Source organism: Nyctereutes procyonoides, unplaced genomic scaffold (assembly GCF_905146905.1).
Source record: "Nyctereutes procyonoides isolate TBG_1078 unplaced genomic scaffold, NYPRO_anot_genome, whole genome shotgun sequence".
NCBI lineage: Eukaryota > Metazoa > Chordata > Mammalia > Carnivora > Canidae > Nyctereutes > Nyctereutes procyonoides.
In genome coordinates this window covers 31,080,441-31,104,820 of record NW_026575030.1, presented here as the reverse complement: position 1 = coordinate 31,104,820, position 24,380 = coordinate 31,080,441, and the positions used below count along the sequence as shown (strand labels likewise).

The window sequence follows — 24,380 nt, the reverse complement described above, 5'->3', positions numbered from 1 at the left end:
GCTCACCCTTCTCTGCATTGCTGGTTTCCATGGTGGGTCAAGAGTCACAAGAACGCTCACTCCTCTGGTCTCCTCTGATTCTGCTGGATTGGAAAAACTAAGCAAGAGTTCAACAAAGTCTCAGCCCAGATAAACAAAGACGGAAGAAATCAGATTCAGGAAGAGAACTTCATTCAAAGGAAAGTTGGCCTACTGTCCAAGACTTTTTGTCCTGCCCACAACTCATCTCTGAAGTCAGCGCCTCTAGTTCACTGGCTCATTAGATTTCAGGCCCTGGTCCTGGTCTGTAAGTGTGCACGCCTCGGTTTCTCTTATGGGCACACCTTCCTTTCTTGGATGAAGCCAGGGGGAGCCCAGCGAACTCCATCAGTAACATGAATGTCAGAATCTTGGGCATCACACAGATACACAGGGCCCTCGGGTTCGGGAGACAAAGGTTGATACAAAACAAGCGCATTAAGACAGGACTTTAAAAAAACAGTAGATTGACTAATAGTAACCCAAAGACCAGTGTGCCTCTAACCACATTTTTGTTTATTTTTTAGTGTGTTTCCTTCATGGTCTTTCTTGTGGGCTTGCCCTATGCAGTTTGTGTACTTGTTGAGAGCGTTTCATATATGCCTCTGACATTGTTTTCGCTGAACTCAGTTTTTCCGAGACCCTCTCTCCTCATAGGCTCAGTTCTGGCCTCGCAGCTGCAGTCCACAGGTTTCAGCAGCAGAGGAGGCCTCGGCTGCTTCCTGTGGGCCCCCTCGCTGGGTGGAAACATGCAATGGTATCTCCTCCTGATTTGGGCCCAGGGTCTGGGGCAGGCTCCCCTCCCTACCTCAGGTAAGGCCTAAAAAGCCAGCTTGGATCTGGAGGAAGAGGAAAGGGAGGTTGGGAGCAGAGGGGAATCGAGGGGAGGAAACACATGGTTGTCAGGGTCCTTCCTGTGTCCTGTTGGGTGAGAAAAGGCAGCGCCGGGAAGGAGGTCCGGTTCTGTTTTGGGTGGTGGATGAAGGCCTCGGGTTGGGGTGCCTGACTGGCCAACCCAAGAAAGGAAGCTGAGGGAAAGAAAGGGACAAGGGGGAGGAAGGATCCGTTCATTTGTAGGAGTTCGCTTCTGCTCCATCATTCTGTGTCCTGTCCTTGAGGAGACTTTTAGAAGGGCACTGTTTTCTGGGGATCAATAATGTCTTCTTCATGGATTCCAGAGATTCATTATAGATTGAATTTTTACATCTGTTTCCTTCGGTATTGAAAATCATAGACAAATGTTTCCGAGATATCTGGCACAGATACCGAGAAACTATAGTATAATTTCATTTTTATCTTGTTTTTTGAACCATTTGAGGGTGGAGCTAAGCCCAAGGTGCTGGGGGTGGTCAGTGCCAAGGAGGGCGCTTTGGTATGGGAGAAAGAGTTTCTTTCCAGTCCTCCTTTCCTTTGGAGTTTGTGGCTTTCCTGACGGTTTTTTCCAGGCACCCCAAATGGCAGTCAACCAAACAGCCAGGTTTTCTTTCAAAGGACAATGTGCCCAGCACAGAACTGGCTGCTGAAAGATAAAGGGTTTATATTCTAGGTAGGGACACAGAGTAAGTATGGAAATAATCAATGGACTCGTCATGGAGCTAGATTACAGCAGGATATCTTGAGTGGGTGAAGTGCCCCATTATATAGCAGTTAGAGTCCACATGGGGAGTGACAGGGTGGACAGGAAAGTCTGTCATCCCCGAAACCAATTCGAGCCTTAAAGCCCTTTAGGATTTCTATGGGAAGATTCAAGGAGAGCTGTTGACCTGGGACTCATGCTCACTTTCTCCTCTTCCCTAGGAGCTGTCTCAGGCAGGATAATGACAATGGGGAACATTTCTGCTAAGGAAGGTGGCTCTGTCACCTTGCAATGTCACCTCTCCTCCACCACTGCCAATGTGACTCAGGTCAACTGGGAGAAGCAGGACCAACTTCTGGCTGTTCATCACACTGACTTGGGGTGGCACATCTATCCGGCCTTCAGAGAGCGAGTGGCCCCAGGCCCCAACCTGGGCCTTACCCTGCAGTCGCTGACCAGGAATGACACGGGGGAGTACCTCTGTACCTATCACACCTACCCTGATGGGATTTACAGAGGGACATTCTTTCTGGAGGTCCTGCAAAGCTCAGGTATGCCCTCTGGAGCACAGTGGCTGATGACCTTCATGCTCCAGGATACAAAATGTGTTTCTGCCAAACAGTGTGCAAGAGCAGAGTTTCTCAACCTCGGTTCACATTCAAATCACTGGGGAGCGTCAGTGGTACTGATGCTGGAGCCCCATTGCCGACCAGCCTAATCAGAACCTCCAGGGGCAAGGTTGGGATGTCATAGGCCCTAAAAGCCTGGTGGTTCAAGTGCACAGCCAGAATTGAGAACCACTGTTTTGGGTAAGAGGTGCATTTTATGTGTGTTGGTTAGGAAGAATAGTCTTTGGGGTCATTTGGGAAGATCATTCTTGCTTATTAGTTTAACTTCAATCATGCAAATTAAAATTAGCATCGAAGTTTGATAAAGGATTTAGACACAGTGTGCGCTAAATGCCCAAGTACAGTAATTTACATCTGTATGGTACTTCACACTTTCCAGAATGCTCTCACATTCATTATCTACCCAAACACCTAAACCAGTTCTCTGGAAAGTGGGAAGAGATTACTGACCTGAGAGACAGTAGAGCAGAGTTCTCATGAGGTCAGACTCGGACACCTGACAGCTTGGGTCCAAAGCCTGGTCAACAGCAGTTGACTTCAGACAAGATTACTTAGCTTCTCCATGCCTCAGTTTTCTCATCTGTGAAATGGAAATAAATGTAACCTTATGAGGTGCTACAAGGGGCTTGAACATGGTAAGCGCCAAGCGTTAGCTCTGAGTGCCAGCCACTCACATGGGACTGCCTGATGGAGGCAGGGCCTGAGCTTTACTAGCTCTGTTGCTCAGGGCAGCAGAGCTGGTTTTAACACAGAGCCTCTGGTTTCACTAAACTATACCCTCAGAACTTTTTTTTTTTTTAAAGATTTTATTTATTCATGAGAGACACAGAAAAAGAGAGAAGCAGAGACCCAGGCAGAGGGAGAAGCAGGCTCCATGCAGGGATCCCGATGTGGGACTCGATCCCAGGTCTCCAGGATCACGCTAAACCGCTGAGCCACCTGGGCTGCCCCACCCTCAGAACTTCTATCTGCTGCCATCTATTGTGTTAGAGATTAAATTTTATGACTGAGAAGATGAAAGGCCACTTTAAAGTTTCCTTTCAAATGCTGCTCCTTGGCTGGCTCTGACATAGGTCAACGCAGCAGGTGGGTGAGAGCCTGCGCCCTTTCTGCCCGGGAGCTGTGTTCCGCAGGACCACTTGGCTTCCCACCTGCCCCCTTCCCCACCTGCGGGTCAAGGAACTTATCTGGGGAGCTCGGGCTCTCTCGCCCTCGCACCCTTGGGTACAGTTACTGCATCCCTTAGCCACCACCTTTCCCACACTGTAAACCCTTAGTTAGAGGGGATCGCCTCCGCTAGGCCATTCTTTCAAACTTCCCTGGACACCTGAGATCTTCCAGAACTTCTGGGAAGGAGGGGTGGGAGGTGGGGGGGGGGACTAAGCGCCTGGAAACTCCTCCACTGACAGTATAGCTCACATCTTGGCAGTTGTCCTGTTCTTTTCACACTCCCCTTGGGTCAGCTCTCCCTCTTCTTCTTCTTCTTCTTTTTTTTTTTTTTAATTCATGAGAGACACAAGAGAGAGGCAGAGACACAGGCAGAGGGAGAAGCAGGCTCCATGCAGGGAGCCCTATGCGGGACTCGATCCCAGGACCCCGGGAGCATGGCCTGAGCCAAAGGCAGAGACGCTTAACCCCTGAGCCACCCAGGCGTTCCCCTCTTCTCTTCAAAACCCTCTTTCTGCTTCTCCTCCTTACATTTTACATCTTAATAGAAGTTCATTTGGTCACGCTTTAATTCATGTCACAAATATTCACTAAGCACCTGCTACGTGCCAGGTGCTGAGAAGAAGTGAAGAATAAAGCTCTAGATCTTTATTCTCTTTAGGATCTCACAGCAGGAATAATGTTACTGGCTTAAGGTGAAAGATTATATGCTTTTTGCTCTCTTTTTTTGGTATTTTAATATTAACGTTATTTTAATTTTGAATTAAACTTTTTTTACTAGTATGGTTATAAATGTGAAATTCAGTAAAAAGCAAACATGCACTTTCTGTTTTTTTTTTAAATCCTGGATGTTATTGTTTGTTTCATTTCATGATTATTATACAAAGTGAATTTTATCGATTAGAGGAAGGGGATGTTAACAGTGGTCAGCTCTGGCGTCAAAGTGGAGCAGCGGTGCGCCACTGCTCGGGAGATCCGCTGTTGATGTCACGACAGGTCAACCGATGCTCTGCTGTCCGAAGAGCTGGGCTTTCTCGAACCCCTGTCCTGGGGTTCGAGAAAGGTCTGGCCAGCCCCCATCTCAGTGCCCCGACACCGGGGCTTCACTGTGTGGTGGGTGCCTTTTACTCTGGTTTTGACCCCGTCCTCTTTACCTTGTCATCCCTCCAGTGGCTGAGCGCAGGGCTGCGTTCCAGATCCCACTGCTGGGAGCCATGGCCTCAGTGCTGGCCGTCATCTGTGTGGCAGTCATCCTGGGGGGCCTCTGGACCAGAAAGGTAATGATTCTGGCTGCATGTCTCGGTCATGGGCACCCCACCCCTGTCCTTCCATGTCCCCTTCTGCCCAGAGAAAGATCTAGATGTAAACTCTCCCACTACTCTTCATGCTTTTCTATGGTCCTTGCTCTGCCTTTTAGGGAAGCTGTTTCCATTCTTCTTCTGTCTCCTTCCCCCCCTTCTGTCTGGGGACCCCAGAAAGCCTGGGGTATGCTTCCCATCTTGCTGTCACCTAACAGTTCCTAGTTCCTGCCTGTCCCTAAAGCCACTCCCTTGAGAGTTTGATTGATCTCTTGTGAGTTGGATGCATCTTGGGCATCTAGGGAGTCTTGCATGTTAGCTTTTTAAATTTTTAACAACCTTTCCAGATTCTTGGGCTACCTAGCACTTCCGTAGGATGAGAAATAAGCACTCCCCAGATTTAGGAGTGAAAGGTCCATGGCAGGATCAGCAGACTGCAAATCCTCTGTGACTCCAGCTTAAGAGGGCGACTCAGCTGAAAGAGCCCTGGATGGGGAAGCGGATGATGTAGTTTCTAATGTCAGCACCGAGTGTGACTACAGAGAAGCTGCTGAATCTCCTGAGCCTCCATTTCCTCGTATAGAAAGTGGGGACGATGGTGACTCTGCTTGCTTTCTGTCACAGGGTTGTGGTGAACAGGTGGCACGTTGTCACGTGCTTGTATTGTAACCATAGCTACTGATGAGTGAAGGGATTTCCACCGCTTGTTTGGTCTGCCCTTTTGGGTTTTTGAAGACTTCCCAGGTCACCCTCATTCTAGTCACCAAACATTTTAGGGAAGGCAAGAATGGGATTGCCAACATTATTTTCCGCCTCATCCAGACCCCCCTCCCTAGTTCCTGATTCACTTCTCCCCAACCTGGGTTCCACTCAGTTAACAACCTAACTCTTCATCCCTGACTTTTTTTTTCCTCTGGAATGTGTACTTGCTGCTGTTGGTACTGATATAAGTGGATTTATAGCCACCACCTTATTTTCTTCATATTTGTTTTGCCTGTTTTTTTTTCCCTGGTCTTTCTTGCTGTCTTTTATGACCAAAAAAAAAAAAAAAAGACCTATTTGGTAATGAGGCATTTTTTGCTATTCTTTTAGTGGTTACACTGGAGTTTACAAAATATACCCTTGACTTATTAAGGTCTAGTATAAATGAGGGCTTTTATCATTTCTTGGATTATGCAAGAATCTTAGGAAATGTTAATAGTTAATATTATAGTTATTAGTTAATATAAAGTTAATATTCACTTAGACTTACCTTTTCTGTTGCTCTTCACTTCCTGCATTTCCTATCTTGTAACTAGGATCATTTTCCTTCTGTCTGAAGAATATTATTTAGTATTTCCTTTTGTGCTGGTGATGAGTCATCCTGGTTTTTGTTTGTCTGAAAATATATTTTTCCTTAATTTAAAAGTGATGTATCTGTTTTGCTGGTCTACGTTTCTGTGTTTCAGCACATGGAGAACATTTTTCCATGGGCTCTGGCTTCCTATATTTCTGTTGAGAAATTATGTGAAGCTTATTTTTGCTCCTTTGCAGACATGGCTTTTTCTTCTGCTTCTTTTAAATTTTTCTTTCTCTTTGATTTTCAGCAACTGTATGGTGATATAATTAGATGTAGAAGGGACCGTATAGGGCTTTTAAGGTGGGTAGGTTAAGGACAGTTTAAAACAGACATTTACAAAGGACTGGGCATTAAGGAGGATGTAGCAGCATGTTGGTGTCACCCTTGGTCTTTACGGGAAAGGAGAGGATGATTACCAGTACCTGGATAGAGAGAGATTTGTGGACGGGACCACCTTGAGAAGTTCTTAGTCCCGAGGGAAGGTTATAGCCAGCCCAAGGCCACCCTTGGCACACAGAATGCCAGGTGACTATATACCCTCACCTCACTCTCCTTCCCTGCATTCTCTTACTGCATTGGCTGAACCCAACTCAAGCCTGACAGCAAGGGAGCCCACTGATGCAACAACTCTAGTTCAGTCTCCTTAGGAAACAATCAGGATGGAAGGAAACAGAAGGCTGGTTGGAGGATGGAGTTGAGGGGTGAACAGAGGATATTCAACCCAGGGTCGCTCAAAGACCTGGAAACTGGGCAAGAGGTCTTGACTTTCTAGGGGGTGCTGGCCTCGGCCTTCTCTCATGTATTCTTGATCTCTTGATTACATATATAAGTAACGCCCCTTGTTGGCTGTCCATCTCTATCTCTCTTAGGAACACTGCTTTATTAACCATTTTAATATCCCCGTGGGTCAGGCTTCCCTGGCTGCCATTGCAGTAATTGCATCCACTTTGTTTCTTAAGCTGCCACTGCCCCTATATTATTTGGGGGTCTTCTCATTCGTGTTGATCCAGTTCTATGAAAGCATTGAGCCCCAGCATAGAGACGAGAGATACCACGAAGCCTCCTAGTGATGCCCGTTGCTCTCTTCCCTAGCGCATTCCTTCCCACCTTTGGGAAAGACACTCCTATCACCAGGAAATTCCAAGAGTGTCCTCTGGCTCCTCCCTAGAAACATAATCAGCTATTGGATTTTCAAAATTACGTATTACAGGGAAGGGCCAAGTTTCTCTGTAAAGGGCCAGGTAGTAAATCTTTTAGGCTTTGTGGGCTATATGGTCTCTGTTGCAACAATTCAACGCTGCCGCTGTAGCATGAAGCACCACAGACAATATGCAAATGGATGAGTATGGCTGTGTTCCAACAAACTTTTATTTATAAACACTGAAATTTGAATTTCATATAATTTTCATGTGTCATGAAATATTATTCTTCTTTTGAATTTGTTTTCAACCACTTAAAAATATAAAAATCATTTTTAGCTCCCGGGCAGTACAAAAATCTGTGGTGGGCCAGATTTGAGCCATGGGCCTTAGTTTGCCAATCCCTGATTTAGTAGGTTATATTGGGGAAAACTCTGTTTTTTTCCTCTTCTCTACTCTTAACACTGCACAGAACACTTCTAAACACCAGATGGGTGGGTTTATTCCCACACTGACCAATTCTTCTACACCATCTGGGTGTCCTACAATCAATTCAGTTCTGACACTATCTACTTGGAATTAACATGAGAACCCACAAATTAAGGACTCAGTCCTACAAGACTGCCCTCACTTCAGACATCAACTGCAAGTCCCAGATTGTCACCTGTACTTCTGACTGACCGGCTATAAATTGAAGTTCCTACAACCCCCTTCTTGGATTTGATAAGTTGCTGACAGCTCACAGAACTCAGAGGAACACTTACATTTACTGGCTTATTATATAATAAAGAATATGATAAGGGATACAGATGAATGGCCAGATGAAGGAGGTACACAAGACGAAGTCAAGAAAGGTCTCAAGCACAGGAGCTTCTGTCCCTGGAGAGTTGGGGTGTGCTACCCTCCTGGCATGTGGATGTTGTCAGCAAACTGGAAGCCTTTTGAACCCCACACTTGGGAGATTTTTATGGAGACTTCATCGCAGAAGCATGATTGATTATGAACTCATTTTCCAGCCTCTCTCCTCTCTCTGGAGTATGAGAGTCGAGCGTGGCTGACAGTTCTAAGTTTCTAATCATGGCTTGGTCTTTCTGGTCACCAGCCTCCATCCAGGAGCCCAGCCAACATTGCCTCACTGGAACAAAAAGACACTCCTATCACCAGGAAATTCCAAGAGATTTAGGAGTCCCGTGTGAGACATTCCTATCACCCAGGAGATTATAAGGGTTTAAGGAGCACTGTGTCAGGAGCCAGGATTAAAGACCAAACATTAGTAGAAACTGAGGGTAGGGACCAATATATATATATATGTTCCTTATGATTTTGCACATATACATTATAGCACCCCCACCTCTTTGAGCATTTTGGTTTTCTCTTCCATAATTTGCCAAAGCAGTATTAGCATCTCTCTTGACAGTAGTATATTAGCCTTATCTTCTGGGACCCTTGTGAGGGTGTTACATCTTCAGTCATGAGACAGGTCTCAATATTGACAAGTTACATCTCGCCCAGTCTCATAATCTACTTGCCCAGCCCAGACCATCACTCTCAGGATTCACTCCCAGACACGTTCTCCCATTGTTGCCAGTACACATTACCCATGTCTTTTAGGTAAAACCTCTCTCCCTCAGGATTCCCGACATTCTCTCAGCTAGTCCAGGCTGTAGTCTTGCCCTAAATATGGGGCTGATGGCCCATACAAGAGGTGGAGACAGGTCCTAATAGGGCCTTACCTTCCATGAAGGGGAAGTGGGCCATTTTGGCAGCTCCAGATGATACGAGAGAAGCAGGTGGCTTTCAAATGCATCTACCCAGGGATCCTCCTCGCGAGTCATAGAGATCTCTTCTTTTCTAGACATAGGAGGCTTGCCCAAGCTTAGAATCCAGCTCTGCTTGGAAGTTCTATCTCTCTTACAGGTAGGTCCTGCGCTTGGTCTTTAGTGCTGGAGATGGATGTTTCCTGAAACATCCAAGTTTCTCCTGAAGCTGCCAGGTGCTTCTTGCTTCCAGGTGCTGATAGATCTGAGCCTATCCTGGTCTGTCCTCAGTGCATCTGGGGGAATTAAGTAAAAGCTACTCAGTCCCACAGTTCTTCTTCTTTTTTTTTCTCAAAGATTTTGTTTACTTATTCATGAGAGGCACAAAGAGAGAGGCAGAGACACAGGCAGAGGGAGAAGTAGGCTCCATGCACGGAGCCCGATATGGGACTTGGTCCCGGGACTCCAGGATCATGACCTGGGCAGAAGGCAGGTGCTCAACCCCTGAGCCACCCAGGTGTCTCAAGTTCCACAGTTCTAATACTGTTTTCCCATATATCTCAGATATTAGAGATGTGACACCAGCTGAGAATCCCCTTCCATCTGTGTCCCATCCCATTAATCCCCTTCCATCTGTGTCCCATCCCATTTCACAACTGGTAGTGGGGTTTATATTCCCATCCACCTCGGGAGGGGGTGGAATTCTCCTCCACAATCCCATCCTGTGTCTGCTTCTGCTTCTAGGGTCACTTCCGGGAGCAGGAAGTTATTTATCTATCTATCTATCTATCTATCTATCTATCTATCTATCATCTATCTATTTATTTATTGGAGTTCAATTTGCCAACATATAGCATATCACCTAGTGCTCATCCCGTCAAGTGGGAGCACCCTTTTAAATCAGAAATAGAGCCTGACATGCGAATTCTGGTGACAGTGATTTATTGGGATGGACTCTCAGGTAAAGGGTAGTGAGGGAATCAGGATAAGGCTGAGGGAAGAAAGCTCTGCTTGACGTGGTCTCAGCAGGAGACTTGGTTGCAGTAAGATTTTATGCAGACTTGGTTGTACCTTGAGGCAGGGAGCTGGCTTTTTGAACACTCACCTCGGTCATCACTGCCCATTGGCTACTCACCAGAGAGGGCCCAAAAGCCATTCTCCAGAGAAGGGGCAGCTGTGAGCCACTGGTAGGCCATAGTCCTAGTGTCTGGGGAGTGGGAGCACTGGTTAGGTAGGGAGGATCTGAGCGGGGTACCAACAGCCTTCCCTACAGACCTGGAGAGCCTGTTGATTGCATTATTTAGGAGCATAGACTTTGGAATCAGACAGACCTAGTTTTGGATCCTGGCTCTACCGCTTGAGTTGCTGTGGTAGTATCTGTAAAATGGGAATAATTATGATTTGTAGGGTCATGGGAAAACTTGAGTCAAATAATTCATGTAAGGCACTTGGCATTTTTCCTGGCATGTAGTAATAAGTATTGGTGATTAGGTTCTTGTAATTATTATAAATTTATTTACCGTAGCATTTCATAATACTTGGTACTCAAAAATATGGATCCCACATGGATTATGACTAAATGAATGGATATTGTTTGCAAAGCAGCTATTGAAAAAAAAATTTCCCCTACGTGACCTTCTGAGAAAGGAGGGATGGGTGTGTCCAGCTCCATAACAATGACTGCCAACTCTCCGTCCTCCTCACATTCTCCTAGGGGCAATGTTTGTCCTCCTAGGACCCAGCTGCAATCTCTGTAGCTCCCTTTGGTCCTTTAGGACATCAGACCCAGGCTTGTTTTTTATACTGACAATTACAGAGTCCCCTAGGCAGGGTGAAATGAAAACTGGACAGTTGACAGACCCATTTCAGGCATGTTTACATTTCTCAGAAGACTTTGGAAACCAAAATGGTCTTAAGATTCCAGGGCAAGAGTGGCTAATCTAAGAATGGAAATGAGAACACACCAGCATCAGAGGTCACAATCAGTTCTTTGAGAAAGAATTGGGTATTTATATTTTTTTAAATGGACTGGGTTGCATCAAGGAATGTAGTACTCTTTGAAGTCCAGCATCAGCACGATCCATGATGACCATGCTTTTTCTTCATACCTGTGGTTAGGGTGCAGCCAGTGCTATTGAAAAGGAATGAATGACACAGTGAGTGGAAAGAGACCACCTGGCTCCTATGTGTGCTTTTGAGATGATGGCCCCTCTCTAGGCCAGGTTCCTCAAGGTCTGCTGTGTGGCGCCAGCCCTAATTTTTTATTTTTATTCATGATGTACATCTATGCAGCCCACTCACCCTACCTGTTCGCTTTTATTTGTGCACTGCTGAGCTTGGCTCTAGCCCATGATGCTGCTGCTTCCTATCCCAGGAAGTAATGAAGGTGGGAAGAATGAGATTTGGTCTGTGTTTGCTGTTATTTTCTAAGCCTGTGTGTGGCTTTTTGGGATTTTTTTATCCAGACCTATGGTGGGGATGAGGACATGTTTAGAACAGTTTCCAGTAAGACCAAGAGGGTGTTACCTTTACATTGGGATGTTATCAGGTGTTTCTTCTGCCATCCTGCTTGTGCCTATTGATCTTTGATTTCCTTGGCTTAGGACAACCTTCCCCTGTGATGCTCTTCTATGGGGTAATGGCTGATTTCACACCCTTTATTTCCCCAAACAGATTTTGCGGTCTATTCTATTTTCCCAAAAGAGCAATCATAGTTATCTGACCATGAGTCCCTGCTTGGGACTTTGAGGTACGGTGCTGAGGAAGAATGCCTGCATATGCATATGTGTGTGTGTACACATGTGTGAGTACACATACATTTCAGTCCTAAGACATATATTGAATGTCTGTATGGGCTATGAGGTTGCAAAGGGGAGTAGAGTAGAGATCCTTCCCTCAGGAGGCTCACAGTTTGGGGCTGAAGAGGTGAGAGGAGTAATAATAAGTTCAGGATAGCATTGAATGTTGTAACAGAGAACATCCAGGAACATATTCTAGCATCCAGGGAGAATGTCACTCTCCCAGAAAGGTCAAAGAAGGCTTCTTGGACAATGTGCTATAGAGCTGAGTTGGGAGGAAAGAGGAGACAACTTTTTGGGGAACTACGAGAAATGGACAGTGGCAGTAGCATATATAAAATTGGGGAGGTCGGAAACAGTGCATGGCATTCAAGAAGCTATCAGATGACAGACAGTCTTGCCGAGGAGACAGAGCATGGCCTGGCCCCAACTCAGAACTTGGTCCAGGACAAGTTGCTTCACCTATTGATGCCTCTTTACTTATTCAAAAGTAGAAACTTCAATAAGATTGTTGCTGAGATTACATATGCTGTGAGCCAGTGCATACTCATAGCAGCTTCTCAAAAAATGGCATCTCTCTGGCACCCAGGCCCTATACCAAAAGTTGAGGTGTTGAGTGGGGAAACACTGCAGGAGATGTAGCTGGAAAGGTAAGTGTGACCAAATCACAAAAGGCATTTTAGGGGGCATCACATACAATCTCCTGCAGGGAATGTAGTGAAGTTATGGACTGACTTGTGGGGTTTTACAAACCCCTTGACATCGACCTGTGGCTTCTATACAAGATTAAGCATCCTTCATCAGACAAGGGGAGCCATCGAAGGGCTGTAGGCAGAAGCACGGCTTTTCCAACTCCCAGTCCTGAACTATCACTATGCTGGTGGCCATTTGAAAGTCAGACCAGAAGAAAGAGGGAGTCCAGAGGCAGGCAGGTGTAGAAACATAGGGTGAGATAAAACACGAGGGTGGGAATAAAGAAGTGAGAAGTGATTTCAGGGTGACTTAGGAGTACAATTGGATGGGATTAGGCTGATTGGAGTTTAACATCAGGCTTCAGGTTTCTGGTCAGCTGGTGCCATGAGCCAGTAGAGAATGCAGAGACAGGAACAGTTTGTGGAGGAGGGAACATGATGGTCTCGTTTGAGACATGGTGAGTCTGGGCTTGCTATGATGACTTGCTATGACTGCCTAGGCCTGGAGCTCAGGGCAGAAGCCTGGGTTAGTTTGGGTAGAGATCGGGAATCTTCAGAGGGCAGATGGTGCTTGTAGAGGGACGTTGGATGAAGTGACTCAGAGAGGGTGTTGGGTATGAGGAAACAGAGAGTCGAGCTCTGGGGAACCCCTTTATTTGGGGAGTCAGTGTGGGGCAGAAGAAAAGCAGGGCCAGCTGAAGGTGAAAGTGGGAGTTCAGGAAGAGGAGAACCAAGAGAGAGTGATGCCATGGAAGCCAGGGAAGGAGAACATTTTATAAGGGAAGAAGTCAACAGCGTCAGATGCAGGAAAGAGAACAAGCGAGTTTGAGGCAGAAAGCCGCCTCACTGGACTTAATGAGTAGTAAGTAATGGGGTGCAGGGCTCATTGCATGTGGAGCAAGTGTAGGTTCACTGGAGCGGTTAGTCCTGAAATCTAGTTGTAATGACGTTGAGCAATTAAGGGTTGGGGAATTGGTGTCGGTAAGAACACAACCTTGTTAGTGTGTGTGTGTGTGTGTGTGTGTGTGTGTGTGTAAGAAAGGAAGAGAGAGATCATCATAACTATGTATTATGCTGAGAAGTAACTTCTGAATAACATCCCTACATCCTCACTTACTAGTTTGTTTGTTTTTAGAAGAAATGTCGCAGAGTCCACTGTGGGGAAAGTGGCCTCAGGACGATGACGTATGAACAGGAAGAACAGAGTCCCTGCATCCTGTCATCCACTGGAAGGGCCATCCAGGTAGAGATGGTGCCCGTGGGCCTCTACACGGAGCAGAGGGCAGACGACTATGCCGAGCCACACGACTACTTCAACGTCCTGAGCTACAGGAGCCTTGGAAGCTTCAGCTTCATGGCCGAGACTGGTTAGCTCGCAGAGGCATCTTCTGGGAGATGCATTCCTGTCCCTGCTGTGACAGGTGGTGACATAAGGGTCTGCGGTCTCCATCGCTGCTGTGCGTGCATGTGCGTGTGTTCAGTTGAGTGAGTGAATGTCATCCTCGTCCCCGCCCTTCCCTCCCCTTCCCTTGTGGCAGACCCACAGTGGGCAGCTTGTATCTTGGTTGTGAATGCAGAGTCAAGAAATAATGAGTCGGTTCTGAATTGGGCAGTGTGGGCAGACCCTGTGGCTCTGAGGAACGCATTCCCCCTCGTAGCACTGGGCAGGGTTTTGGTGGTCCTGGCAAGTGGCAGTTTTGTGGTGGATGATGGTGATGACGACGACGATGATGATGGTAAGACTCATCTCATTTCTCCCAGTCATTTTCATCAGCATCCACGCATTCAAAACATTTTTTTTTATTTTTTTATTTTTTTCAAAGCATTTTATGAACAAGGCCCGGCACTGGCTGCCAAGGGGAGGTTCGGACAGGACTAGACCAGGCTTTCGGATCTCAGCCCCCTTAGACCGTACAGATAAGTGAGGGTAATGACATTTCCATGAAAGGTAGTGTGAAAACAGAGATATAAGACGCAGGCCTTTGGGAAGAGCCGCTGGCGTAGGCTGTGGTCATCAGGCCAAGCTTGCCTGGGTGAAGTGGCTCGGGAGGATGGAGGGAACAGTTAGGCTAGTGTAGTGAGATCAGGAATTGTGTCTAGGGAGGGTGGAGAAACTGAAGCAGAGCTGCTGAAATTCCCACATGGAAGAACCAAGGGAGCGGAGAGTGCTTGGGATTTTATTCCTCGGGCAGATCCTTCAAGACTCCTTCTGTTGGGTGGGCCTGGAGTCCAGGGATGGCCTGCTCAGGGGACTCGAGGCCTTCCAGATACCTGCCAGGGACATGAGCAGGAGTGCTGGGTCCACTATAGGAGCTGCATCCTAGCCCCCGGCCAGGACCCACCTTTTCTTTTCTTTTTTTTTTAATAAATTAATTTTTATTGGTGTTCGATTTACCAACATACAGAATAACACCCAGTGCTCATCCCGTCAAGTGTCCCCCTCAGTGCCCGTCACCCATTCACCCCCACCCCCCGCCCTCCTCCCCTTCCACCACCCCTAGTTCATTTCCCAGAGTTAGGAGTCTTCATGTTCTGTCTCCCTTTCTGATATTTCCCACACATTTCTTCTCCCTTCCCTTATATTCCCTTTCACTATTATTCATATTCCCCAAATGAATGAGACCATACACTGTTTGTCCTTCTCCGATTGACTTACTTCACTCAGCATAATACCCTCCCCTTTTCTCTATCAATCCACCATTGAGCTTGTGAGGAAGGAATCTGTGTCCTACCAAAAGGAAAACCTGGATTTTAAAACATAGGGACACTTCCTAAGAAAAAGAAGAAAGAGGGTGATCGAGGGTTTAAAGGTGAATGCCCTCTCCCTAGCTTCTCTGAACCTTTAAATTCACCCCGTGAGCTCTTCGTGCTGGGGTTTGGGTGGCATCTAAGTGCCAGTTTCTGTTTAACTGGCATCTGGCCTCTATCCTGCCACCACTTCTCTTACAGGAGTGAGGAGGGAAGGTGGGCTTACAGGTGACAGGTTTTCATCCACGGCCATAGGAACTGAGTGAGGATGGGAAGAAGGCTGTCTTACTGGTGGTTGAAATCAAGCTCTGCTCTGCTCCCTAAGAATTAGGCTGACTGAGCAAGAAGATGATTCAACCCCCGCTCCTTGGATTTGGATTTTGATTTTGGTCACTCCTCTACCAAATACGTATGTAGTTAGGAGCAAGAAGCTGAAATCTGTCCAGAGTGCTAAATCTTTCAGAAGACAGACAGATGCACGTAAGATGCTGTGATGTGCCAGGGCAGGTCACCCCACTCTTCTTGCTGAACTCCTGCAAACTGCTTGGGAGTAGAACCCAATTCATGAGTTGGAGAGGAACTAAAATGTCATGACAAAAGGGAGTGGCAGTTCGATGGAGAGATGTCGATTGGGTCTCGGCTAGACTGAGAGTCGCAGTGTTAACGTGGTTATGGTAACAGGAAATACCATTTGGATGGTAATAAAAATATAAAAGGACCCATAGATGTTATAAATAGGTCAGGTTGCTAAAATGAGATTGAATTAGAAAATAAATTTTAAAATGGAATTCATTGAAGTGGATCTTCCATGGAGGACCAGAGAAGACGATCCCATAAAGCCGGGTTCCTGGACACATGGGCTGTCCAGTGGGATAGCCACTCTGCATGGGTAGCCGTCTAGTGTCTGAGATGTGGTTAATCTGAATTGAGATGTACTGTGCTAGACGTGTAAAATACACGCTAGATTTTGAAGGCTTCGTGTGAATAATCAGAATATAAACTATCATGTTAGTAATTTAAAAATATTGATTACATGTTGAGAGGATGTATTTGGGATATAGTCGGTTAAATAAAATTATTAAAATTAATTTCACCTGTTTTTTACTTTCTTAATGTGGCTACTGGAAAATCTAAAACTGTGTATGTGGCTCCCATTATGTTTTTATTGGACCACGCAGCACTAGACCCTAAACCCAAGCCAAGCTGGCACCAAGGAAGGGAGTCTATCTCTGACTGGTGGGCTCTCTCTTTTTCTCTAATTCAAAATAGAGTTTGAGGAGGCTTTTCCCTCCTACTATGACATTTGAAAAAAACACGTAGGAAAGTATTACAGGGGAGATGGAGGTGGGAGACTGTTAAGTGCACACAGGAAGTGATCCTACGCTCTCTTGGATCCCCTCTTGGATTTCATGGTAGGAGAAGGGGAGAAAAAATGAATGAATGAATGAGAGTTTGGGAAGGAATAAACGTATTGATTCCCAACCCTTTATTTCTTCACATTCTAAGCCTCGGCATATAGAGTCTGATCTATAATCCAGAGAATTGCCCTGAATAAATATGAGGAATTTTGATTCATGGAGTTTTGAGGTAGGTGATCTTCATGAGTAGACAGTATTTTCCCATACAATTTTATTTCATGACTCATTCCTTCTCACCTGTGATTTGGAGGTGCTTCATCATATACTCAGGTGCATACAGTTTCCGTTAGTGCTAAGCTGGACACACAGGGTGGCTGTGTGTGCTGCGTACGCTTGGCAGCATTCTGGTGGGCACACTATACCCACAAAGGGGAAGGACTCAGCAGCATGGCTGTGGCTGCCAGCTGTGGGCTGTGAGTTTTATTCCATCTTCCAGTTCTTCCCAATCCTAATTCATGGCTGTAACTAGTAAACATCCACTCCAAAGTACACCCGCCAAGAGGCCCAAAGGATTCTTATGTGTGCAAGAGCCTGAGCTTTCAAGAAATCAGAATTAGGTACTTTGATGTTTGATAGATTTTTTTTTTGCAGAAAGTAGAGTCTAGGATAATATTACCCAATAGAACTTTCCATGATGATAGAAATGTTTTGTATCTGTGCCATTCAATATGGCAGCCACCAGCCACATGTGACTCTTGAGCACTTGAAACGTGGTGAATGTGACTAAGGAACTGAATTTTAAGTTTCTTTTCATTTTAATTAAGTGTAAATAATGACATGGCCACTATATTAGACATCACAATTCTAGTAATTCCCTTGCGTATGGAGAAAACACAGAAGAGGTATGTTTAGAAGCCATTGGGTGGGTGTAGAGATGCTGTGCATTTGAAAGGGCTCCCACCAGGAATAAACATGGAGGTCTTCTTCTATTCTCCGTGTCCTTCATTTTTCTTTTGCTGTGTCCTTCCTTTGATCAAAACAAAGCATGAGCCCAGACTGTGTATTTGTTTATTTCAGACTCTTCCCAAAAGGTATCTGAATTAGCTAAGGGATCGAGTTCAGGTAAACAGGGTCATCGTTGTCAAAAGGTTTGCAACTCGTAGGTGTTATGCAGGAATAGACTCGTATCACAGGATTTGCCCTAGACTACACTTATTCTGACTTCATGTGAAGAATACTTCCTCTGGTGCTAAAAGTCTAATTGATTTTGCAGAGATCAAAAGAGAAGTAGCTAGGATGTGTTATGGACAGAGAGGATACTTGGTTAAGTGCTAAGTGCTCCTATGTAGTTTTATGACATTGGATAAGCCACTTAACCTCCTGATCCTCATTATAAATGTTTCCTCATTTGTAAAATGGTGATAATAATACCTACTTCTTAAGGTTCTTGGGAAGACGAAGAAAATGTGGTTGAGTCTTTGTAAGCTAAAAATGCAGAATTAATGTTCTCATTATTGTTCCACTGCGCTGCTGCTGATGCCACAGAGGTCCCTGAGGGGGCATCAAACCTTGTTGGGAGCAACGCAGGTGTCTGGAATTATCGAACTCTTGAAAACTGGGATGTAAGGAATGCTAAGAGTTGCAGATATATCCTTGAGGTCTACAAGTTCTCTGTATTTTAAAATTTTGTGCTTTAAGTGAGATAAACTTTTAATAAGTCAAACATATCTTGGATATCGATGACTTTTTAAACCAGAGTATTGTCATTGCCTTCAGTCTCTGTATTTGGGTTTGCAATTAAGTTGATCTCAAGACATGGAAATTTAACTCATAAATGATTCATTTGCTCCGGGGGGGGGGTGGAATAGTGGAAGATTTTGCAGTAGTTGAAAGAGTAGGAAAGTGATAAGAGAGTTGTCTTCACCTTGCACACTATAGGGATGCCGTCCTCAGAAGGACATGGGCCGAAGCAGGGCTCTAACTTTGTGAGCAGCAAAGCATCATCCAACATATGAAATTGTTATTTCAAATAATTAAAATAAATAATTCATCAAGGTGTTTTTTGGGTTCACAAAAAATCAAATACGGGCAAATCATGCATTGTGAAATGTTTGCTTTTTCTTTATTTTTGACTTGCTAGAGTATCAGGAGAACTTAGGGGTTCAGTGACTGAGATGCAAGAAGTCAATATTTAAATTCATAGAAGTCACCTTTCAGCCCAGAGTTCTCCTTCAGACTTTCCCCATCCCAAGCCCCTGCCAAGGCATCTGTGTTCCTCACACTGGTGGAAATGTCCATCCACACTCACCTCCTCCAACCCAAAGCTTGCAAGTACCTGGGAGTCCCCAAACTGCTCATTCCTTGGACCCCTCTTTAATGAACCCTGCCCGTGGCACCGACACAATCTGAACAGTACAACCTAGCTCTTGATCTTATGGAATCTTTACTCCTAGTTGTTAGATTTCAAAGCTTGCCAGGGTTGATTGTCTTCATTCCCTTCACAAACTGCACAATGTCGAGTGAAATATAGGTGCTTACTGAAGACTTGGTGAATTACTTCTGTCGAGTTGACTGCCCTAGGGACAAATAAGATGTACGTTTTCTCCATCATGCCAGTAATTTCCATGAGGACCATGAGATTGAGAGCTCTTATGTGTAGGTATATGAGAAGGGGGTTATGGAGCAAATAGCCTCTTGGGGGTCCCCCAAATCATCAAATGGGGACATATTTTGAGCCACGAGTTTTCCTTCAATACAAGGATAGAAGGGTGTAGTGTCACATGGTTATTTCCATGGGAGGCAGATAGATACTGATTTGCACATGGGAAGGAAAAAAAATGGTGAATCAGTTTAGACAGCACTAATTGAGTCACATGATCACACATGAGCTTTGGACAGGAGGACAAAAATGCCCAAATTTGCCTTTGTAACCCCAAAGTGATATCACCAATTCTGGGATTTTTATGTCTTATATCAAGAGGACTGATGTATTGAGAATTTCTCTGGTCTTTGGGTATAATGCTCAGTTTGGATAATTTCCAGCTAGACCTTGATCACGGGGTATGAGAGACTGTGAAGGACCACCTGAAACAGAGACCCTGCCACAACATAAAGAAGACGCAATAGGAAACCCAGAGAAGAGTTTTTTTTTTTAATTATTCCTTCATATTCAAACTTCACAAACAGTGTGAACTTGTACAATACCTCGGAAAGTGAAACTTACAAAAAAAGTGCTGGTAACATTTAAAAAAAAACAACAAAAACCCCAAAAAACAAACATCATTCTTAGCAACATCAATTACTCTTCCACACAAAACAGAAACCTTGTAAAATTTATTTTCGTATTTTTAAGGCGTAATACTTCCGTATAAAGTATATGCAAGAGATAAAACTTCACAGTATTCCAAAATGTCACAATAATAATAATAATATAATAGTATAATGAAGCGCTACAGTTAATTTTTCTTTTTTTGAATGTTTTTTTTCCTGTTTAAATAACAAATACAAGTCACAGGTAAATATACGTGAGAAAAATACGAGGCTAATATTAAATGGCAGGTAAGGATACTGTCACTGTAAGAAAAAACTGGCAGGATGTGTGTATTTAGTCTATATTTTAAAGCACTTGATAGAAAAGGCGTATGCAAGGTTTTTCAAAACAATTTTTTGTTTGTTTGATAACTGACAACAATTTAAGAGTATAATGAGGAAAAAAAAAAAGGAACAAACTCCCTCTCAAAACTATTGACCTGCTCATCCCAAACCACGTATATACTGATGGATGGATGGATGGGTGTGTTTGTGTATACATGGGTTTATAGGGTACACAGATTGATACAAGCAGTGTTCCATGCCCACCTGCAAAGATCGGAGGGTTATAGTCTCTGCAGTCATCGAGCCCAAGTTCCTGTTGGGAAATTATTCTTTCAATTTAAAGCTCACTCTTTCCTTGCCTTTCCCTCTTTCCAAACTCTTCCCCAGTTCCCAGGTCTTCGGTCTGAAAAGACAATCTGGTTAGAAAAGTTGCCCTCCATTCAAAGTTCACTGGGAAATAGATACTGCATGAACAGTGACACCCACACAGACGTTTAAAATACCACTTGGACGAATGAATATGTGCGTGTGTGTGTGTGCGCGCGCGTGCGTGCGTGTGTGTACAGTAGCAATTGCAGAAAAGGGACCATATTCCTTTCCATACTAAGATACAATGTGATAAGAAACATTTCTGTGCAGGGAATAGGGTTTCTTTGAATCTTATCACAACACTGTGGCGGGAAAATCAGGAAATGGGTTCACCTTTCAGCAGTCACCACAGTAAACTTCATTGAGAACACACATGCTCAGACATCTGGTCTGCGCACATGCGTATGTTAACAGCTAGCCATTCAGCCAACAGGTAACAGAAAGACAGCAGATAGCAAAACACGTCAATAAGGTGCTCAAAGAAAAAAGTGGCACCCACTCTTCGAATGGATGGCCACATTTAAGGTGCTTCAAAAAAGTTTTTTTTTTTTTCAGTTTTTATTTCAAACATTAAGAGAGTACTGATTTGCACATGGTAGTTCTGAGCCAGGCCAAGGGTTTTGAGATTTCTGACATCTTCCATTGAAAAGGGCTTTCACTGTAGTTTTATTCAGTTTGTTGTGGGTCACTTGAGTCTAAAGAATTTTTTTTAAATGGCCAAAAACTGAAATCAAATCAACATGACTGAAAGAAATAACAGATGAAATGGTATAGAACATTACTGCATTCCCATTGGATCAAGATGGTTTCGCCCATTTTTTCCTCTTTCGCTAACACTGTTCCTTTTTTTTCTTTGTTACAATCCGTTCCTTGTGAACATACAGAAGTAACCAAAATCACTGCAAGTGGCTGTTTTTATTTTTTGTGATCTGTTGCAAGAGTCCAACCTTGTTTCCTCTGCTGCTGTTCGTGTAGCATCTGTAATGAGCATCTGGATTTATAATGAGCATCTGATTTTGTTATGTGCATGTGTGTGTATATGCACATATACACACCTATACATGTATAATATATACACTATATATATATGGATATATATAGGAAGTGTGTATACATTTATACATAATATAGTGTATATTGTTTCAACTGGAGATAAACTGAACTGGGTTCAGACACTAGCACGTTTATCTTTCCCCTGCTCCCTCTGTACATTTTAAACAGTCTGGAGCTTTTATTTATTTTTTAAAGTGCATTTTCAATGCAGAATAACTGTAATCCACTGATTCCTTGGAAAACATTTTTGATGAGAAAAATCTGACAGTTCTCAGCCCCAAGCAAGAGAAACCTGGGTTTGGTCATGCCGGGGGCTGACGTGGCAGTGCCAGGCTTGTGCCTGAGTGATTACTGGGCATTCTGGACTCCGGGCACCTAGCAGCAGCAGCAGCAGCACCTTTACGAGAAGGCGGAGATCAAAGAGGAAGAAGGAAGGAAAGCTCAGATGAGGAAGAATGGGGTTGCGGTGTGTTTGCAGGTCGGAATTGTTCACTTTGTATGGGTTTGTGCAGTTCCTTCTTGGCTTCAGCTAAGAGATGCCATCTAGTCCCTTCCCCGCCACCTGACACCAACCCCCCACCGCCCCCCGCGCCCGCACGCCCCAGCATTGCTGGAGCGTCCCCACTCCCCAGGCTGACTTCCGTGTCCCTTCCTGTGGGTATGTGAGTGCCAGCATCAAGTAGGAATAAGGCACCAGAGAAATCAAAATGTTACAAAAAGATGCAAAACCCCGTTTCAAAGAGCCTCTCCCGTTGCTCCATTAAAATATTGCATGTGATACCATTCATTTGTGTGTACTTAAAGTGTGTCAAATGCAAGTCTCTGGAAGGAACTTGAGGCCCTTCAGCACCAGAGAGCTATAGGAATGCACCCTTTATCGAAACACACCCACTCCCCCACCCCCATGCCCATCCCATGCCACACTCAGAAGCACCAAATCCGGAGAACAAGGCCGCTTGCCGTTGTTCACCTCATTTTTGATAAAAATGAAAGAAGCGTACGAAATAGACTTTTCAGGAATTGCTCTAAAGTCAAATGGGTTCAGGCTGTCGTGTATCTGGCTAGGTAATGCTCTAAATGTCCAAGGAGCATCACGAAGGGGTTGGCGTGTCTGTGTTAATAGGGGGAATGTGTTCAATAAAAATCACTTCTCAAACGATGCCCAAGTCCTCCACTAACACTTCAACCTCCCCTATTTTTTTTAAGCACTGTAAAAAGGAAGAGGTTCATCTAACTATAAAAGGAAAAAAATGAAGGCACATGATTTTATTCGGTCCCACAATCCTTAAGAAAAATGGTATTTTCCAAGTGTGTGTGTGCACGTGCATGCGCTCACACACACACACACACACACACACGAAATGGGAGTCTGAGGGCCACCGGGGCAGTAGTCCAGGGGAAGTTGGAAAAGGAGAACAGAGAGAGTTCTGAGACAGAGAGAAGAAAGGAGAAAGGAGGAAGTGGAGGCCTCTCTTCAGCTTTCTGTCATTGACAGTCTCAAGATTTGGCTGCTTTAGGGTCCAGAACGGAATTCATTTGTCTTGGTCTAGAAAGTGCCCCCAGTTAAATATCTCCAGTTAATCATGTTACAGCTTTTGGTGTTTCCCTTTTCCCTTCCCTCCAGCCAAATGATTTTTTTAAAAAAAAAAAATCACAGTTTTTAAAAATTATTTTTTCAATGTTGAAAAAATATGGAAAGCTATTGGACAGCCTTAGGGCACTCTGCCTCTCCGTCTTCACAGTGAGCAGATGGATGGACAATCCACAGAATCAAAGATGAGGCAGACAAGATCCCTTGTGCTCGATGGTCCCTTGCCCTACCTTCCCCATTTCTTTCAACTGGATCCTCCCTCTTCCAGCCCGTCCATGGAACGTGGGCTGCTGAGAAAGGCGAAGCCATTCTGGAGAGCGATGGTCACAGAAGGTCTCAGAAGCTGAGAGTGGAGGCATCGGGCTCTCTCCTCCGGCAGGGAGAGCGCTGCGCCCTCTGAGCAGCCTGGCCACAGGCTGGGGAAGCGTGGTTGCCCACCGAGAGGCTGAGGTCCCACTCACATGGACTTCATGAGACCTCAGCCCCCAGGCCCACCACCTTCATGCTTCTCTTTGCATCACAGTTGGCCCCCAGTCCTTAAGAAGGCAATGATCCAAGACGGAGAGGCAGAGCCGGCTGGCTGTGTCATACAAAAAAGGGCTACAGACAGTGGGATTTCAGAAACAAATTGAACTTTGGTTTTCTGACTTTTTCGAACCGTAAAAATTAAAGCAGGGCTTCAGTGGCTTTCATCATCTGACAGCTGTTATATTTTTTCTCATTTGGCAAGGCTAAGGCGGGGGGAAAGAGAAAAGGGGTTTCCCATAATTGGTCGAAGACACAGGGTGGTAAAATGCTTCCACACTTAAACTCACAGTCCAGTGTTTTTGACATTTCATAAATAGCTTTTTTTTTTCTCTAAAAAAAGAATAAAACAAGAACAATCCCTTTACTTACTCATCTGAAACAAAATAAACAGCAGTGGGTACAAACTTCTTCTTGTAACAATTACAAAAAACAACAATATAATCCCAACTTTTAACACGCATCTTGAATCAGTTATTTTTTTTTTTTTTAACCTCAAAACTGCAGCATATCCTTAAGGGCAAACTTTTCGATTAGTTTTTTTCTTTTTTTTTTTTTAAATAATGTCTTCACCAAAAAAACAGTCTTGTACCAATAAAATGCATTCAAAAATAGAAAATATTACACAACAAAAATATGTATCCTTCCTTTCCAAAAAAGATTCTTCACAAAAAAATGTAGAAAAAATTCCAACAATTTTTTTCCTCTCCTAAACATTAACTTTCAGTC

The 24,380-nt window shown here is 44.6% G+C and overlaps 1 protein-coding gene across 1 annotated transcript; it reads left to right on the top strand.

Moving 5' to 3' along the window:
• The first annotated feature begins 767 nt into the window (after window positions 1-767).
• On the top strand, window positions 768-13,785 carry TIGIT (T cell immunoreceptor with Ig and ITIM domains). The gene is made up of 4 exons (XM_055315895.1): window positions 768-831; window positions 1,819-2,145; window positions 4,561-4,667; window positions 13,549-13,785. The coding sequence occupies exons 1-4, from the start codon at window positions 768-770 to the stop codon at window positions 13,783-13,785; spliced, it is 735 nt and encodes a 244-aa protein (XP_055171870.1).
• The last annotated feature ends 10,595 nt before the right edge of the window (window positions 13,786-24,380 follow it).

Bases quoted from the DNA above. Each gene is read 5' to 3' on its own strand.
- TIGIT (XM_055315895.1), top strand. From the start codon at position 768: ATGCAATGGTATCTCCTCCTGATTTGGGCCCAGGGTCTGGGGCAGGCT. The intron at 832-1,818 runs GTAAGGCCTAAA...CTTCCCTAGGAG, and splicing joins GGCTCCCCTCCCTACCTCAG to CTGTCTCAGGCAGGATAATG. The intron at 4,668-13,548 runs GTAATGATTCTG...GTTTGTTTTTAG, and splicing joins GGGGCCTCTGGACCAGAAAG to AAGAAATGTCGCAGAGTCCA.